Below are 19,585 nucleotides of genomic sequence, written 5' to 3' on the forward strand. Positions count from 1 at the left end.
GTAGTGTTGTTACGTGTCGATAAAAATTGTAAAACTTCCATGACGTACGATTTCTATATTTATAAAGTTATATGAAAATAATGAATGGCGAAATGATTCATCTTAAACAGTACTAAGGATGAATCTGGAATACTATTTAATATTAATATTAAAAAAGTAAAAATGCTTACTATGTTTAAGCTGCTTAATAATCTAGTTTTCCTTTAAAAATGCAGACCATTCATTAAATAGACTTTTGAAGTCAAGGTTTCTCATTCGAATACAGAATTTTTCGTGAGGAATGTACATGAATTAGTTGAAAAATAAGATATTTTTTTCTTGAAATAATAACTCTATCCCCTTCTCACAGCCTCTGTTGCTATTTTTATGTTTCAAAAGTTAAATTTTTCCTGTTACGATTTACTTTTAATGTAACTTAATATTTATTGAGATATTTTACAAGAATTTACTTTTATTGAGGGCCTTTTTTTAAAAGTTAAAAAATATAATGTTATAAATCATTTTGAACGCCTCTTTCGCATGAATTTTGTGTATAGGGAATTTTGGGTACGTTAAAATATATGTATATTGAAACTATTGGAATTTAATATTACAGAAATCACACACACGCTTTTGTGTGTTCAATATCTATCTCGTGCTCGGCGAGCACGTGCCGGGTAGGACGGGTAAATGGACCACCTGACATGTCCCTTGTGCATATTGTTACACTGCCTCACTCAACCTTCCAACCGAATCACCACAATTTATATTAAATTTAAATATGTTCTGTGATGCTCAAAAAACCATATGATATATGTGTAAGCCTATAAATTATTTTATATAAAATATTTATAAATAATCATTTAAGGTTGTGTAGCTTTTAGCTATTGAGTTATATTCAATCACAGAATTATATAAATGTGATGAATACTTTTTGGTTTGACATTTTTATAATAAAAGTAGAGGAAGAATATTTTTGAATTTGACATGGGAATTGATAATATGGGTTGAAAAGCGGAAGATAATGGATGATTGTAACAAAAACTGGAAAAATAAATATTGTAAACTATATTAAATATTGTTAATTATTTGACGTTCCTATTTACTTGAAGCAGGGTCTTCATATGTTAGATTAAATTTCTTGTTTTTTAAAGTCTATTTTCATACTTTTAGTTTTTGATTAAAGTAAATTTCATAAAATATTGTCGTGAGTCAAAAGTAATTTGATTATATTATTTGTATACGTACTACATATGTAGAAATACAAGTAAATTCGAATAATACAATTTGACCTCCCTTGACTCAACTCGCAGAGGTTCCTAGTCCAATAAACTGGATTAGCTTTTGTAGTGATTCTCGCGACGACTTAGCGACAGCCGCCGAGTTATATGACACAGCCTAGCATCCATTGGACGTGTAACGCGAAGCGCGCTATATAATTCATCTCGTTGCTATGACACATGGTATCATTAAAATTATAGCCTTGTTAGAAACATCGCTATAAAAATATATGTTACGCTATACTATGCTATATTTTATGTAGACGAGCCTTATCGAGTTTGTATTTGTTGATTTGACATAAAAGGTTTCGTAAGAAGTTTGATCACTTTTTTTTTAACAAATCTAATTGTCTTTGATTAAAAAAGTTTATTGTTTTTTAAATGATTATTTTTTATATATTTATTTAGGAATCTAGGATATATATTTTTTTTTAGAACATTCGATTTTCAAATTTTAAATAGTATTTAACTATTAGATAGATTTATAATACTTGTATTGAGTATCTAATATATCTTGCATTAGGTCTCAGATAGAATATTTTAGTCTACCCAATTCAATCCTTCGTTTCTTTTCTTTGTAACATAATCGGTGGGTCAAATTATATTAAAAACGAATACATATAATTCTAAAATGGGACGGATGAATATAATATAATATAATAGCAGTTTTATACACGTATTGAAATCCCTTAAGAATTCAAGTTTAATTTTTTCACCAAAAACAGAAATCGTTCCGAAAAACATACGTTTTATTATTTTGATTTCTTCAAAATCTTTCCGGGTTCAATCATTTAGGAGGAGTTTAGTTAGATAAACACGCACGTGTTTATTATATGTATAAACATAATTAATAAATTTTCTATCTATAAGTCTTTATGTCTATATGTATCATGTGGAAACAATTGAAATATCAGTAATCGAAGGAATATCAACCAATGTATATGTACCTACCCACATGTAACCTGTGCTCGCTTCACTATTGTCGTGAGTGTATGATATAATTTAACATATGTATCAAAATTGTATTACGACAAAGGATTTCATGAGAACTCTCGCCGAAAAATTCTTAAATAAGGAACAAAGTATTAAAACGAACTCGAATAGATAACGGAACGAACTTTGTGTTATGGATTTCAGAACTCTCAAATATGACCGCGGGTCGAAAGATGTTGAGGTAATGGGAGTAATGTCTGTAAACCATCATTAAATATACCGATCATACTAGAGAATATAATAAAACTAAAAAAAAATTAACTTAAAAGTACGTAAATATGTGTTGTGTTAAATTTAGTAAAACAAGAATGACGTCATCATTTTAGTGTAAAACACTGTATAGTTTGTTCATTTTATAGATATATTTTTTATAGTTCGTTACACAGATGGTTTAGTTCGTATCACACGGAGAATAAGCACAGCTACTCGGGAGATTCACTATTCGAAATCGTGCTTCTTAAATCAATTGCAAGATAAGGCTCACATATAAAAACAGGTATTCACATATAATAGCTAGTAATGCATAAAACAAACTCACCTCTTAACAGTAACATAGTCTCCTCTGTCCGCGTTTAGAAGGAAAGATTTCTCTTCCTTCGTCAGCGGCTTCTCTTGGAAACTGTACAAGTCGACCGTGCTGTTCCGCACGGCCTCATGCGAGCTGCCAAGCAGTTCTTCTCTCGAACCACGGTTCATTTTTAACTGAAAATAATATTTGATTACAACATAAAAATAAAATAACTTCCGTCAGCGTGTAATGTGAGATGAGATGAGTACGTAAGCTATCTGTTCCAAATTTCATTCAAGACAAGTTCAGCAATTTTTGCTTGATTGATATTTAAAATATTCAAAGGACAAAAAAGTGTGTAATTAATTGGAAATCATTCAAATGCGACTGCGATTTTACCGCCGGGATTTTTTTTTACAATAACAATAATCTTCACACGCCTTGTACGTGGATGTTGATTTTTGAACTTTGGCAATTAAATTATTGGGTAAGTATATTGTTTTTCATATATTTCCTAGAAGGCCTATATACAGCCTGGAATTGCAATTATTGTTTTGGCTGACCCAAGTAACAATATATTATCTATTATTTCTTCTATTAGTTTCATGTAATGTGCAGCCCAATTTCATAACGTCTTTGTAGCACTAGAGTGGGACTTTAACTGGTCCACCATTTTTTGCCAGTGTCCTCGTTATGAGGTAAATATGGCATAACGATAAACAAATATCGTATCACATCGTTTATTGCTTCAAACTTAAATATATTTCATGTTTATACGTATGTATAATAATTCTTCTAAATGATTTTATGATATATTTTCTGAATGTCTGGATCCGTGAATGGTTTTAATTGGTCCCGGTAGTCGGTGCTACGATTTTTTTTAAACGAATAAAATTCGTATTTTATATATATTATAAATAAATAATATGAACATACAGGGTTTTGTAAGGTATGCTTGGCTAAATTTAAACCTACAAGGAATGTCTCAATGAAATGTATGTATGTAATACAAAAATGCTCAAAGAAATATCGGGACCGTTTACGAAGATTTTGTCGTTATATTTTGTTATTAGATTGTATTTGTTTTTTATAATGGAGGAAGACATACAGTTATCATAAATAAATAATTGAAATATTTTAAAACTTAAAACAAAGTCTCCACATATTATCACGAAGACACGAACAGAAGCAGAATTAGATTAAAATTGTAAACTAAATTGTTAAACTGCTGACAAATTGATTTACCTAAACCACAAACTATTTTACATAGATTTTTTATATCTCAGTACAAAACTAAATAGCATTATTTGAGTCAAATTATATTATTAAGAAGACTATATTATATACCTATATATGTGACGCAGGAAAACTTGAACTGTACAAGAATTTCAAGCGTCTTTCCTAAACAAATATCAGTGTTTGCTCTTTGTGATTTGGATCTGTAGGTTAAAGACGTTTCATGATATTGGAATTAATTTGATAAGGTTTTTTTTGAGTCCATCAGTGTGCCAGTAACAAGGGACATAGCATCTTAGTTCAGACGGTTGTTGGGGCATTGACGATGTAAGAAATGGTAAATATTTCTTACGGTGCCAATGTCTATGGGTGGTGAAGACCACATACCATTAGGTGGTCGGCTACCTACACTATTTTCAATAATAGAATATTAACGCATGAAAACAAAAACCGTATGTCATGAAGTTATCATTGTCATTACATAGTATAAAACAAAGTCGCTTACCGCTGTCTGTCCCTATGTATGCTTAGATCTTTAAAATTACACAACGGATATGCTGTTTTTTTTAATGGTTAGATTGATGCAAGAGGAAGGTTTATTTGTATAATACATGCTTATTATATATATATTATTAAGCGGTAAAAACATTAATCCGTATCCAATTAAGTACCTTAAATACATTGTAAATTTAATATAGATCAATATAGCCCTTTACAGAACGTGATTTAAATGAATATTTTCGAAGATATTACAGATTTAAAACGCAGAAACATAGCGATTTGTATTGTCTAATGACTGAGAAACTGTGGACGTTGTAAGACATTTTGTATTATATTTAGTATCAGCACTGCACCCGTGCGAAGCCGGGGCGGGTCGCTAGTGTATAATAATGTACATCGCAGAAGAATTCGTCGGTTAGGGCGTCTGCAAAACTGCCGATCTCTTTGTATGTATTTATCTATAAAGATATTTACGTATAAATTCCTTATAATAACTTAAGAAAAGCTTCTGTTAGAAGAGGCCGATTTGGGCGATTCATACTTTACTCTAGGTAAGTCTATTGACTTACCTCACAAGACAAGACTCAGATTGACATATATGTTTAGTGTACCTACTAAACATATATTAACAGATTTCAGCCTTGGTATGAGCAAAGACACTACTTTTCGAACTCGAAAATCACCGAAAAAAAAAAATACCTTTTTAAATTAAAAACAATTACCAGAGTATTCATGTTGAATCGGATGCGCGGCTGTTTATTCTTTTTCCGTTTTTTCATTTTGTATTTTTTTTTAAAACTAATTCATTTTAATATTAATTTAGTCACTTAAAAAAACACATACAATAACTCACTTTACTGTCAAGTTACAATATTAAATACTACATTTTAAAAATCAACAATAGACATTTCCGTATAACAAAACAATTGATTATTTAAAAACGATTCGAATAAAAATCAATTTATTGTTTATGTTATTTGAAGTGGAATCGATTTTTTCCATGTATGTTTCGATTCGAATCTCGCGCAGAACTAATTCCGTTTCGTATCTGACTGATTCCCGAAATATATTACGTTTCTTAATAATTTTTAAACTGACTCACGAACTAAAGTACTTTGTTATGACATATAGAATGGTTTGAATTATCTAACGATTGACCTTATTCGAGCTTTAACTGTATCAAGCTCTCTGATTGTTATTTTAAACAATTTTATCGACTTTGTTTTTTAAACAAAACAAAGCTAATATTAGTAGTTGGTATTCAGAGTGTCGATATTTCTTTCACTAAGTATATAATAACTAGCGACCGCCCCGGCTTCGCACGGGTGCGATGCTGATACTAAATATACAACATAATGTTTTACAACATTCACAGTTTTTCAGTTTTTGAATCAATCTATCTCTTAAAAAAAACTTCATCAAAATCCGTTGATTTTAAAGATGTAAGCATACATAGGGACAGACAGCCGTAAGAGACTTTGTTTTATACTATGTAATGTAATACGGTTAATCAAAGCTTCACATTTTTTTTTTATTTAAATTAATTACTAACTTTTTTTAGCAAACATATAAGAAATACCTTTTTTTTTAATTCATAAATAAAAAACATTTAATGAGACAAGGTTTTCAGATTATCATAAGACAACCGTTCCGCTGCAGTAAGAAATTTGGATGAATTAATCAGATAATTAAAAAAATAGTTACTTTTTATATAGTACCGGCATAGTTATTCAGTAACTACCCAAATAACAATGTTTTTACTTTCAAATATTACTTATGAATATGATATTATATTATAAATAATATCATTCAAAAATTACTGGTTAGAAATTGAATCTTCGACTTCCAAATCAAAAGGATAATTAAGAATGTTAAAAAAATTTGACGATATTTAAATATATTTTATTTTAAAAATGTATATATGGGACTTTAAATTGTAACCAATAACTATTATAATACGATGCCGTGTTTAACATTAGACAATTATGAACGAAGGCATTGCACCTGCTGTTTCGACTTTCCCATATGGCGATCGCCCCTTTGATCAGAATCAGTTCACGAGTGCCTGTTTACAAAGTAAAAATACCAGGCTCTTATGTACGCTTGTCCAACTGTCGGCGGAAATAAGAGCGTTTAACAAAAGCGGTATTTTAATATTTGTAATTTTAAAATCGTAATATCTTAAAATTTATTATTCTATATGTAGGGTAAAAAGGAAAAAGTATTTAATCGTACTTGGTGTTACCTCGTAAGAGCCGAGATGGCCCAGTGGTTAGAACGCGTGCATCTTAACCGATGATTTCGGGTTCAAACCCAGGCAGGCACCACTGAATTTACATGTGCTGAATTTGTTTATAATTCATCTCGTGCTCGGCGGTGAAGGAAAACATCGTGAGGAAACCTGCATTTGTCTAATTTCAACGAAATTCTGCCACATGTGTATTCCACCAACCCGCATTGGAGCAGCGTGGTGGAATATGCTCCATACCTTCTCCTCAACGGGAGAGGAGGCCTTAGCCCAGCAGTGGGAAATTTACAGGCTGATTATGTTTATGTTATTATATGTTATCTCGCTATAGACATTGACGTTTAAAAAAAAATTAGTGGGTAAGTAGGTCTTTGGGGTATCCTCGTATAAGACAAAGTGAAACAAAGTTGTAGGATATAGTTTAAATTTTTGAGGTTCCATGGGCGATGCCTCATTGGCTGCTTGCGAAAACCACATACAACAGAGTATGAAACAAAGTCGCCTCCTACTGCCTGTATGCTTAGATCTTTTAAACTACACAACGAATATTAACGCGGTTTTCATAAATAAACAGAGTGATTTAAGGAGAAGTTTATGTGGATAATACATGCAATATAGTAGAAATGCCGAGTTATTTATTAAGTGTTTTTTTTTAATCTAACCCTTGCAAAGACAGTACCGGTATTAGTAGTAATTAACATTTCTTAAATTATTAATGTTGGGTGGGTTATGATCATTTACTGATATGAAATTTTCATTAATCTGTAATGATTTTGAATCGTGCAACGATTTTTATAATACGTTCGTAAAGTTATACCCGCTGTTTTATTGACAGTAGCTTTAGTAGACTGTTAACGACTATAAAATTTATGGACCGAGTCCGTATCGACTTTATGATGACTTTCAAGTATTCCCACTCAGTGATAAGAACAATTACAAATAGTAAGGATTAGAATGTAGTTTAGATGTAAATAAAACTAAAATGTATAATTAAACTATCAAACATGGGTTAATTATTTGGGTTAAATACCAATACCATACCAACCATATATAAGGAATGCCGAGAAAGTTAAAAAAAAAACAGAAATATGCTATATATAAGTTTGGATTGTAATAGCGTGGTGGAATAGGCTTTAAGGCTTTTTCCTCGAAAAAGGTTAGGAGGTCCTAGCCTAGTACATATAGTAGAATACTTAAAGTTGGTTGCTTCGTGTTAAAATATAATTTTAGCAAATATCTTATATGTTGTTCTTTCGAGCGATTTTAGCCGTCATAGCCATTAGGCAGATAAGCTTATTAGGCAAAACAAAATTAAGACATAAGTGTTTGTGCAATCACCGATTAAAAGTTTCTTGTTTTCAATATAATATGCTATTAGAGATATCATAGGTGGGACAAGCAACTGCTGTTTGAGAACAAGTGCAACTATATAATTTTTTTTAATATATTAAATAAAGGGATGCGTCATCGGACTCTCGGTTGAAACGAAGTTGCTTCGGCTATATATTATGTATTAAATGACATTCACAATGGAATAAATTGACAGCTTTTGAGACTATATTAATGACAATATATAAAATAGTTATTGAAAATCCCAGGTGAATTAAAATAATAAGAAAAAAACGTTTAAATAATGTTATATTATATAATACGTTGGAAAGAGATAGACAAAAAAAAGAAAGAGAACGAGAGTTCGAGAGACGAGAAAGGTCTGGAGGAGGCATAACGCTTAATAAAGTCCGTAAAATGAAAACGTTCTAATTTTTTTTTTTTTTCATAGTTCTTATGAGTGAATGTTAGATTGTTGCATTAAGCCAGTAATGTGTGAGATCTGGTTCAGCAATCCTGGCAATATACCAGTTAAATCCTAGAGAGGAACGTATTTATAGAATATTACCATAGTGTTTAGAAGTCGCTCATACTCGAATCACGTTAATCTTGGAATCAAACATCAATCATATGCACTGACGCATCATGGGCTAAAATTATTTCTATCATAGTAAAGTTTGCGATCCACAGATAATATACAGTACTTAAGCGACCGAGATTCTCTTGGCTGTACTAATAATTACTTACAAAAGATGTGTTCTTTTTTTGCGCAAATTTTGCGTTTTGTCACCTATATAGATAAACTTAAAGAGCCACGCCTTATCTAATTACAAAATTTGAGCTAAATCTTTACCAATATACACGTAATACGTATTCAAGAATTACTGATCTAATATTATATATGAAGCTCCAAAAAAGCCCGACGTAATAATATTGATAAAACTTGAATATGTCATATTATTGTACGGTTTATTTAAAAATGGAAAATGAAACAAATGATAGCAGCTTCAACGAGTACTTGACAAATAAACAGTACCAATCTTGGAATACAGTATAGCAACTTATTTCAGGGAAATCAAATTGTTGTCTAAAGTATAAAAATGAATGTTTATTTCAGCATTTCAAGACTTCAAAGTCTAAAATTACGATCTGATGAACCCCTTTTGTAAGATACGTGACTACTATGTTTTGGTGTAGCTTATCGCCAGATATTCGGTGATTTATTAGGTTTATTCGTGGTCGACTAAATTATTACCAGTAGAAATGTAACAGCTTCAAGATAAATATTTATGATATATTTTTCTTATAAAATTAATGTTATGAATTGAAAACGAGTTCACAAAATGTTTACAAAAGTATATTTAATAAAATCATATCATTTATTGAGTTTATTTTAGTAAGCAACTGTATTGACTATGAATACGTATTGCTATAAGGCTATATATGGCTATAAGTTTGGTAAACAAAATGCAAGTAAGTCGTCTGTGAGCTTTAGCTGATGGCCTATTGAGGCTGTAATGCATAAGTCGTTTATTGCATATTCAATGCCTCTTACAATGCCAACATAAGGCCTTTACAATTATACTGGCTTCCTACATAACATGGAACGTAAGAATAAAATATAGTAGTAAATCTTTATTGTTATAATAAATTGGTGCCAAATATATTGTATTGTAATAAATTAATCATATCATGAGCGGAAATAAAGAAAATAACTAATCTTTGAGTTGATTTCGCACGTGTCCAGTTCAAAGTTCATATTAAAATTTATGTGAATTATTTAATTTCAAGGCTCAACCCTTGAAATTATAATTATAATGTAATATTTGAACAAAGACATAAAAAATAAAACTTTGTCCTCGCATAAGTCTTCCTAATTTCTCAATGCTAATATTGCCAATCTACGTGATCCTACCTACATGATCGTAGTACCATTTGTCGTATTTCAATATATTTTAAGGTTATCTGATCAAGGTCGAAATTGTTTTACTTTAAAAGCATCACATCTCTTCAATAACTAAACGTATTTGGAAATAATTGATAGAAAACAAGTCGTTTAACAAATTATCACAAGAGAGAAATAAAAAGAATTAATTTCGAGGGAATCATACATATATAACGTTTTTTTGTAAAAATATTCTGGCTCAGTGAGTATTGTATAGGTTATCAAAACACATTATTCAACAATATACTTCGATCTATACAAAACTTACAATCTATTTCAATATATTATGTACCTACGTCACGGGATTATTGTCTTTGTACTTTTATATTAACCTCGTTGATTTAGTGGGTAGATATATGGCCAAAGATCTCGATGTCCTGGGTTCAAACTCCACGTCGGGCCGAAAAAAGTTAATGGATTTTTATATTGGAAATTCTCAGTACCAGCTCGGAGTCTGGAAGTTGGATGTGTGTACACTCCCGTGCCTCGGAGAACACGTAAAGGCGTTGGTTCGCGCCCGAACTTTCCGGTCGAGTCGAAGTCGTCGTTCCATCGCACTATGAATGAGATGAGATGAGAGTGCACCTGTGTTTGTACACACTAGTGCATTATAATATCTTCTGCGCAGTTAGGTGGTCTCGCTAAAGATTGGCCGCCGTGGCCAGGACCAAATCATTTATATTGAACTAGTGACTGTATAATACTTTTATTAACATTCGAAGGCTGTTTATTCAGTGTTAAATTAAAACAAACAGTGTTTCTTTTAGCTAAAAGTTAGCAAACGATAATTTCCATTGACATCTACGGCGACGACTTTTTCATTCGCTCGGGATTTGTCATTCTTGACTACTCAATATTGGTGCTATTAATCCTCGTGGGATTCTGGATTACTCAGTTGGTCTGGATGGTATCCGACCAATTTATACATAAAGGAATCATCTTTATTATGGATCGCAACTTTTAGTTTATAATTCAGTATTTGCTTTGTGGTTCTCATTTGTCCTCTTCACAAGTATCCCCAATGCGTCTCCGCTGCAGTCAGTATAAAATAGAACTAACGTATTACGTATTGTGCAAGTGTAACTTCTCATGGTTCATTTCATAACGATGATTGCCTCGTAATCTAGTTCCTGTGATTCATGCACCGTGACAGTGAAGGATCTTTCTTCGTTACAGGAACCTTGTAGTGCGACGTTTAAAGGCTGTAATTTTTTTATGGCATATATGGCAAACGAGCTAAAGGCTCACGTGATGAAAGTAAATTCCACCACCTATGGACATCTGCAACACCAGAGGACTTGAAGGTGCGGCGTTTAAGAAATGTGTACGCTCTTTTCTTAAAGGTTCTCAAGTATCGGTTCGGAAAAACCGCTGGCGAAAGCTGATTACACAGAGTGGTTGGGTGAGCCACTTTTTATACTGATCAGTCCAGCTATATTCAGTGTAAGATATAACTATACTAACGACCCGTCTTGGCTGTATGATGTTAATTCAATCCAGTGAATAAAAATTTAGAATTGGATTCTAAGTTGCGGAGATTACCCCAAAAATACGAACATTATAATCTAGATTTTGTGTGATTGCACGTATTTACCTCTTATTAATTTGTCTTAATTATTTCTTCCTTCCTGGATGTGCTGGAAGATATCTCGCCAAAGAATAAGCATGTTTTTATACACAGGCATTTCTGCATATTTTTTTTTGCTAAATATAAATAACGTAACATAACATGTTAAATGAATAACATCGTATATTAAATATAACATAGCAAATCATGGCAAGTGCTAGTTTTGCGCGATTTCTATAAGAGATTTGCATAGCTCTAATGAGATTGAAACTCAAGGTGAATGTTTATTTTTATAGCTGGGGATTGGATGTAAATGCGATTCTTAGTTATTACTAACTAAATAAGAATAAATGTTTTATTCAACCTTGATCTAGAGGGAAAGTTTGTGTGATTAACGTTTTACCACACAACCTAACCGATTGTTCTAGAGTCTACATCCGCACTGGAGGTCCGTGATGGAATAAGGTTCAAGTTAAAACCAAGTTTTAGTAGTGGAATATTTACGTCAAGTCATATCAAGGATCTGAAAAGAAACCCATCTCGTTTTTAATACGAATATTTTACACGATGAGTTCGAACCTATGACTATTATTGCACTAGCCAATTGTAGTAGTACATTACGCCAAATAGTCGTTAGTAATTAAATACCTGTAAAAAGACTGAAAATATATTTGTCTAAAGAGCTACGTGATCTGACTTGGCAAGGGTAAAGGTTTTTCCGTCTATTAATATTATCTAATTAAAATTATAAAATTTTCGTGACCTATTTCATAATTATTATCTTTTTATTTACTTGGAAAGCGTCTAGAATTTTCCTTGAAATCTCTCTTTCGACGCTAAAAAATAAGTAGCAGTGATCAATAGATTAATTTAAAGCCACATTAAAAGATTTTCAAATTAAAATTTTATTTCAATTATACCGATAAAATAAATACTATAAAAGTTTAAGTTGAGCTATTATTTAAGAAAAAAAATTAACTCGATGTTTTTTAATCGAGTTTGATTATGAAATTTTAAAACGATATTTAAATAAATTTTTGAAATTCGTTCGAAACCCCACCAGGAAACACTTAACAATTTAAGGCATTTTTCTCAACAACACGCTTATTTTAACATTTTATAAACTTTGTTATATTATAATTGTATAATAAAAAGGATATTTAAAAATAAAAGATTTGTATTCATTAAAAATAATTAAATGTTTAATGTATAAATAAATATAATAATGAGACTATATATTTTTGATGAACATGTATTTGTAAATGTTGCTATTAATTTAGCACATATACTATTTAAAGCTAATAATAATTAAATTATGTTTATGTAACAACAACAATTTAAAAGATGTTGCCTCCTTTCTCGTTGTCTCAATTTTTTTACGAAATCCGAATTAATATTCATCGGAGTAATGCGTTTGGTATCCTTGTGCGAACGCCAGACGAACGTAATATACAATAGTACATAATTACCTTTTTAGATACATATATACATATATTTGTTTACTTATATAAATAAGCTTACAGGTATTTAAATATTTCCATTGATATTAATAATTTATCGTAGTACATTGTATTGCTATTATTTTCTATGGTTTTGAGCTCTTTCGCTGGATTGAAAATGATTCAAAATGAGGTTCAAAATGTTACCCTTGCATCAAAATTGAATCGAATCTTGCAAACGTCAAAACATCGCACTTAAACAGGGCCGAATAGAGTTAAATGTGGAATGAAAGTTTTTTATGGAAATACGCATTTAGGCTTCAGTATACGAGTACCAGACAAATATTACAGTGTTTCTGAAAATTTATCACGCAAGAGAATAAAATTGAGTGTGAAGGTTTGTTTAGAAATTGTCCTTTTATAATGTTGGTAATATAAAAATCGGTGTTTAGTCTTTTTATTATAAGTAAAAGACAAATCTTATAACGTTTTTGCAAACTAATTATCTAAGAGGGTTAAATTGGGGGATTAAACTCAAACTCAAAAAAAGTCGCGGGATAGGTAGCCGGTTAAGTGTTTTTGAAATTTCGGATAGAAGTTTGTACGGAACTTTGCCATTTTAGATGCTATAAATATAAATATAAATTTAAGCAAGGCAGGTCACAAATTCTATATAAAGATTTAAAAAAATCCATTGAGTTTATGTACCAGCTAGGTATACAGCTAGTTTTAACTATAAAATACAAGGACATCGAATTTGCGGTTGTCACGTTAATAGTCTTTACGGCGGGAGAAACTGCAAAGCGCAGTTTTTTATTTAAAAATATGCATCTTCTGGTATAAGTGTGATGTATATTGGTTTCGTATTTTTTTCAGTTACGCATTACAAAATAACCGGGCATGTGCGAGTCGGATTCGCTCACCGAGGGTTCCACGACACAAAACAGAAAGATACACAGATTTAACAACAAATTTACGGTTTGCCGTTTTTTCTTACACGTGTGCTACAGGATGTTACTTCTTGCTAAATTTCATGATTCGAGGTCAATGGGAAGCACCCTTTAGGTTTTGATGTTATTCGCGAATGTATGGAAAATGCGACTTAAGCGGCCATATTTTTGATTAACTTGACGCAAACTTAGAGATTTTGATTTTTTTACAGCTCCAAGATACCGCAGACAACAGTATTTGGTATTAATTTACAACTCTACGCGCTCCTGAGAAAAAGGATATCGATGGACAAACAGACAGACAGATGGACGGACAGACTGACAGATAGACAACGAAGTGATCTTATAAGGGTTCCTTTTCCTTTAGAAGTACAGAACCCTAAAAGCGTCCTTATTCATTATTATAAATTTGTCTCATAATGACATAATAAATTATTTAATTAAAATGATGTATAAAAGCACATCTCATCATGTTAAATATGTAGGTACATGTTGTATGATGTAGGTAAAAGTACTTAATATTATGATATTGCTTCTATGATATCGGATCCGATGTCCGTTCGATGCATTAACACTAATAGAATTGACCCTCATCTTTATTGACGGATTTAAAATAAACGTTTTAACATAATAAAGGAATATTCTTGATGTATTTGGGTTATGTGTATATAAAACCCGTTTTAAACTATATAATTATTATATATGTTGAATATCATTTAATAGTTTATAATTGTATTTTAGTTTAATAATAATATTAGAGGTGAAGGTGTTGTTTTTTTCTGAACTCATGGAAAAGTTACTCGTCCGATTGATAAGAAATTTTCATGTTATACTTTAAACCTAACTGTTTGTTAAATTTATGCTAAAGTGAGTTTTTGTTTGTTACTTTTGTGGTTGATTTGACCTGCCTCACCTGTTGAAGCGGGGGACGGAAACAAGTATATAGTTTCCGAATACACGTAGGCAATATAGTATGTTAATATGTTGTATAATTAAAAATACATAGTTTATTATGTCAATGTAGTCAGAGAGATGTTTGTTAGTCCGTGCGCTTTCTAAGCGAACGTTGCCAAAACTATAATTGATACAAGATCAATTTGTATGAAATGTTTAAGTCACTATAATTTCTTTAGAAAAATCTGTACCTACATCTATCCTTGTGACGTGTGTCACGGTTTTTTTTGTAATAGAATATTTTTAATTCAGAATGTTTTATTATCTTCAGCGTTATCTTTGTCTGGTTGTACTTTTGAATTTTGATGGATAATCAGGTCTTTGTCAGATTATTGTAGATATGTACGTATGAAATATATGTGTTCCGCATGGTAAGATTCGTGCACTACGGAACTACTAATATTATTATTATATTTGTTTACACCTGCTTATTAAAACATACCAGATATAATTGAATCTTATTTTTATCTGTACCAAGTCAGAACCTGTCCTGACTAGTCTATGCTAAACATATGGAAAATCCGATAATGTATTGCCTCCTTGGTCTAGTAGGGGTTTCTTTTTGATGAAAATTGTCAGTTGCATCGGAATGATCGTTCAGCTGTTTGTATTTTTTTTTAATATTAAGCGAACGGACAAATGAGCTACATGATGGTGAGTGGCACCATCGCCCATAGGCTTTGGAGTAAGAACTATTAACCATACATGGCCAATGCCCCAAACTTAGGAACTAAAATGTTATGTCCCTTATGTTTGTAATTCCACTGGCTCACTTACTCTTCAACTCAGAACACAATAATACTAAAAGTACTGTTAGCGGTACAATATGTGTTGAGTGGATGGTATCTATCCACGGGTTTTAATATAACCCTAATACCAAGCACATTCAAATACCATAAAACATCAATATCCTTTTGCTCTAAATCACAAAGAGTAAACGCTGATATATATTTAAAGATAACGCTTAACATTCTTGAACACTTCAAGTTTTCCTTCGTCACATATATATATTATATATATAGTCTAATAATAATTTAATTTCAGTATAATTATGCAATTAAGTTTACCATGGAATTACAATTAAATTAAGTTGTGTAAAAATTTATCAATATATCCGTCAATAACGGATTCAACGCACGGATGTGAATCTAAAAACTGCACTCCCAAACTCCATAATCCAAGAATTATTGGTTACACAAATGTTTAATTTGTAATAAGTAACAAATATTTGCATCGCTTACCCAATCAATTTAATTGTTAATATGTCGTTAAACGGTTTTATTAGGTTTTTTTATGACATTTAGCGAATTAAACAAAATGTACTCACCAATTAATAGTCACCACAAATTCATGATAAGTCACAAAAAATAATCGCGAACGAAACCGCACCAGAACTTGTCCTACGGGACAATGGCCAACAATATGCTAAGTGAACACGTTAATCGAATTTTCAAAGTGGTTCGCCACAGAATCTAGTGATGGGTATTTTATCGATATAATTAAAAAAATCAAAATTATAATGACTATCTTATATTATTTTATTATTGTATATAGTATATTTCAGAGGTTATTATTATTTTCAGTTTATGTTTTTTAGATTGATATGGATAAGACAAGTCGATCAACTGAAAATATGTAGCCTGTTCATATATTTGGGTCGATGAGTATAGTGTATTTGGTGGTGAACTTGTTGACTTCCAGGCAGGATATATTATATACATATATAATTTTATTTGGCTTTACAAAGTTATGTTAACTTTGTAGACATTTTAAATGTTGAAAAATAGTAACTACTGAGTTTCTTGCCGGTTCTTCTCGGTAGAATCTACAATCCAAACCGGTGGTAGTTTTTTTAAATTATTTCTATTCCAATATACTTCAGCAGATTGACAGTTTTTAAATACTATACTATAATAATGAACAATATAAGAAATAAACAAATGTGATGAATTATAATGTAACTTAATGATAACAACCTTCAAAAAAGGTTTTGTACTTAACAATTTTAATAATAAAGGATTTTTGTTATTATTTAAAAAAAATGGCCTAATGTTAATTGGAGTAATAAGATTATTGTGTATGATAAGTGAGATGCATTAATATTTATTTGTTTTTATCAAATAAACCGAGGCATCTCAATGTAACATCTGTGTTCGCACATTTTTTTTTTAACCTAGTCAATTACACTGATATTAAAATAAACATCGATAAATATATAATAACATACATCACTAATTCGCCAGCCCGCTAATGCTATTAATGTAAGTCCGTCGCTTTTCAACATATCGATATGTTTAATTTCTTCGTATCGCTACAATATTGACATTAATACATTTATATTGGGTATATGTATAAATATTAATGCTAATAATTCTAATATAAAAATTGAATAAGACGTAAGAACTATATATCCTGATCAAACCCATATTTATATACAAGATGAACCTTCGGCTTTACCCGCACGACATTTATAAAATATTATCCATTAAGTGTCACCCCAATTTTACCCCTTAGAAGGGAGAATTAAAAACTTTCTCGAGACTCAAAGTATCTCCATTGTAAATTTCATCCAAAATTGGTTTAACAGTTTAAGTGTGAAGGGGTAACAGCCAGAATTACTTTTACTTTTTTTACATCACTATAGATTCCACATCTATAGTGATGTAAAAAATAAGTCTATTCGAGTTTTACATTCCGACGCTTAAGGCGTTACACCGACTTTTATGTAGTATGGAGATATATCAGAGAAACACGACGAAGAAAATTTGAGGCACAAATCCTAAGGGAGTGAAAGAAATATGTCATTTCGTAAGAACAAAGTCGTGTGTAAAACTGCTTTAGGGTGATTTGATGTACCCAAAATAGTTTGATCTTAGGAAGATATTTGTTGATTTACGGGTCAAAATCGCCTGTCACTGTCCAGAACAGACATGTCCATTTCAAACATTAAGTTGCGTTTGCAAAGGACTAATTAACAACAAAATATTTTTTAATTTATATTATTACGGATTTTCGGTATCTGCGTTTATCTTTTTTTTTATGTGTATCGGTAGGTGGACGAGGAAATGGGCCACCTGATGGTAAGTGGTCACCAACGCCCATAGACAATGGCGCTTTAAGAAATATTAACCATTCATTACATCCCCAATGCGCCACCAACCTTGGGAACTAAGATGTTACGTCCCTTGTGCCTGTAGTTACATTGGCTCACTCACTCTTCAAACCGGATCAGAACAATACTGAGTACTGTTGTTTGGCGGTAGAATATCTGATGAGTGGGTGGTACCTACCCAGACGGGCTTGCACACAGCTCTACCACCGAGAATCTAGCCAAATTGAAATGAAAACAAAGTAATCAGTTTTACTCTTGCTGAAGGTTATTTGTAAGTGATTACTTAAAAGAAGGTCGTATGTACACGTGGTATACATTTACTCATTGTCTTATATACTTTTCTATTATAATACTTATATATATTTATTTTATATAGAGCTTTGTTCATCTCTTTTTTATATGAAACTTTTATTGCTTTGGAAATTGGAATTGGTAATCATCATTTGGTTTTTCATAAACTTTCTGGTACATAAATAATCTCCAGACATTCTGCCATCCAAAGCTTACGTTTATTGTTGTACACTACTCACCTTCACCGGTCTATTGTAGAGATTAATATACTCAATAACGAATCAATATCTTTTCTTCTACGAAACTTTTTATTGCTTTGGAAATTGGAATTGGTAATCATCAATTGGTTTTCCATAAACTTTCTGGTACATAAATAATCTGTGGACATTCTGCAATCCGAAGCTTACGTTTATACTATAATTAATATAACTAAGTAGGTATATGGCCTACATAGAAAAACATGAGTTGACATCAGACAGTACATAGGACATATTGTGTATAACTAATGCCCAACATTTATATTATACAAACTAGCTGTGCCCGTGACTTCGTGCGCGTTTGAATTTAACAAAAAAAATATTGTTCAGTTCGCAGATTTTACTACAACTTTTTAATTGTGTATTTTATTATTATGATATATATTAATTTAAAATAAAAGTAGCCTAAGTTATCTCTTATTACATTAGCTATCTGCTTGTGAAAGTCCCGTCAAAATCGGCCCAGTCGTTACAGAGATTAGCCGGAACTAACAGACAGACAGAAAGGCAGACAGACACAAATTGTAAAAAATGTTATTTTGGTATATGTACCGTGAACACATACATATGCATTTATTAATCGGTTATTTTAATATTACAAACAGACAGTCCAATTTTGCTATATGTAAAAATAAGGCTTTTCATATTTTTTTTTAGTTTTATCACTGAGTTACGTATTGACTTATTTCGGCTTTCATTGTTAGTAAACCAGTGTTAGTTATCGTACCTTAGACAGAGGTGATTACAGATAGGAAAACTGCCTGTATACTTACGTAAAAAATGTCTTTGATTGATAATTGTGTCAACACTAATTGGATTGTAAGAGTCAACGTAGATTTAAAATCTATTGCCGTTGGCCATAAAACTATTCCAGTAATCCTATATTATATAAAGTACTCGGCTGCGGCTTTTCCTTCACTGTATATATCTTATTGTAAATTGTATTCTATGATTTGTGGTTTAAGATTCATAATTGAATAATGAATAATTTATGCC

At 31.2% G+C, this 19,585-nt stretch overlaps 1 protein-coding gene across 1 annotated transcript in view; it reads right to left on the minus strand.

The window, feature by feature from the left end:
- LOC113396601 (transient receptor potential protein) overlaps nucleotides 1–16,387 on the minus strand; it is a 40,900-nt gene extending 24,513 nt beyond the window's left edge. Inside the window, exons 1-2 of the mRNA XM_026634596.2 lie at nucleotides 16,257–16,387; nucleotides 2,791–2,954 (exon numbers count right to left, since the gene is read on the minus strand). Coding sequence (XP_026490381.2) covers nucleotides 2,791–2,948 — 158 coding nt within the window. The 5' untranslated portion in view covers nucleotides 2,949–2,954; nucleotides 16,257–16,387. The remainder of the gene's footprint in view (nucleotides 1–2,790; nucleotides 2,955–16,256) is intronic.
- Between the last annotated feature and the right edge of the window lie 3,198 nt (nucleotides 16,388–19,585).

This window comes from Vanessa tameamea, chromosome 22, assembly GCF_037043105.1.
Source record: "Vanessa tameamea isolate UH-Manoa-2023 chromosome 22, ilVanTame1 primary haplotype, whole genome shotgun sequence".
In the NCBI taxonomy this organism is placed as follows: Eukaryota; Metazoa; Arthropoda; class Insecta; order Lepidoptera; family Nymphalidae; genus Vanessa; species Vanessa tameamea.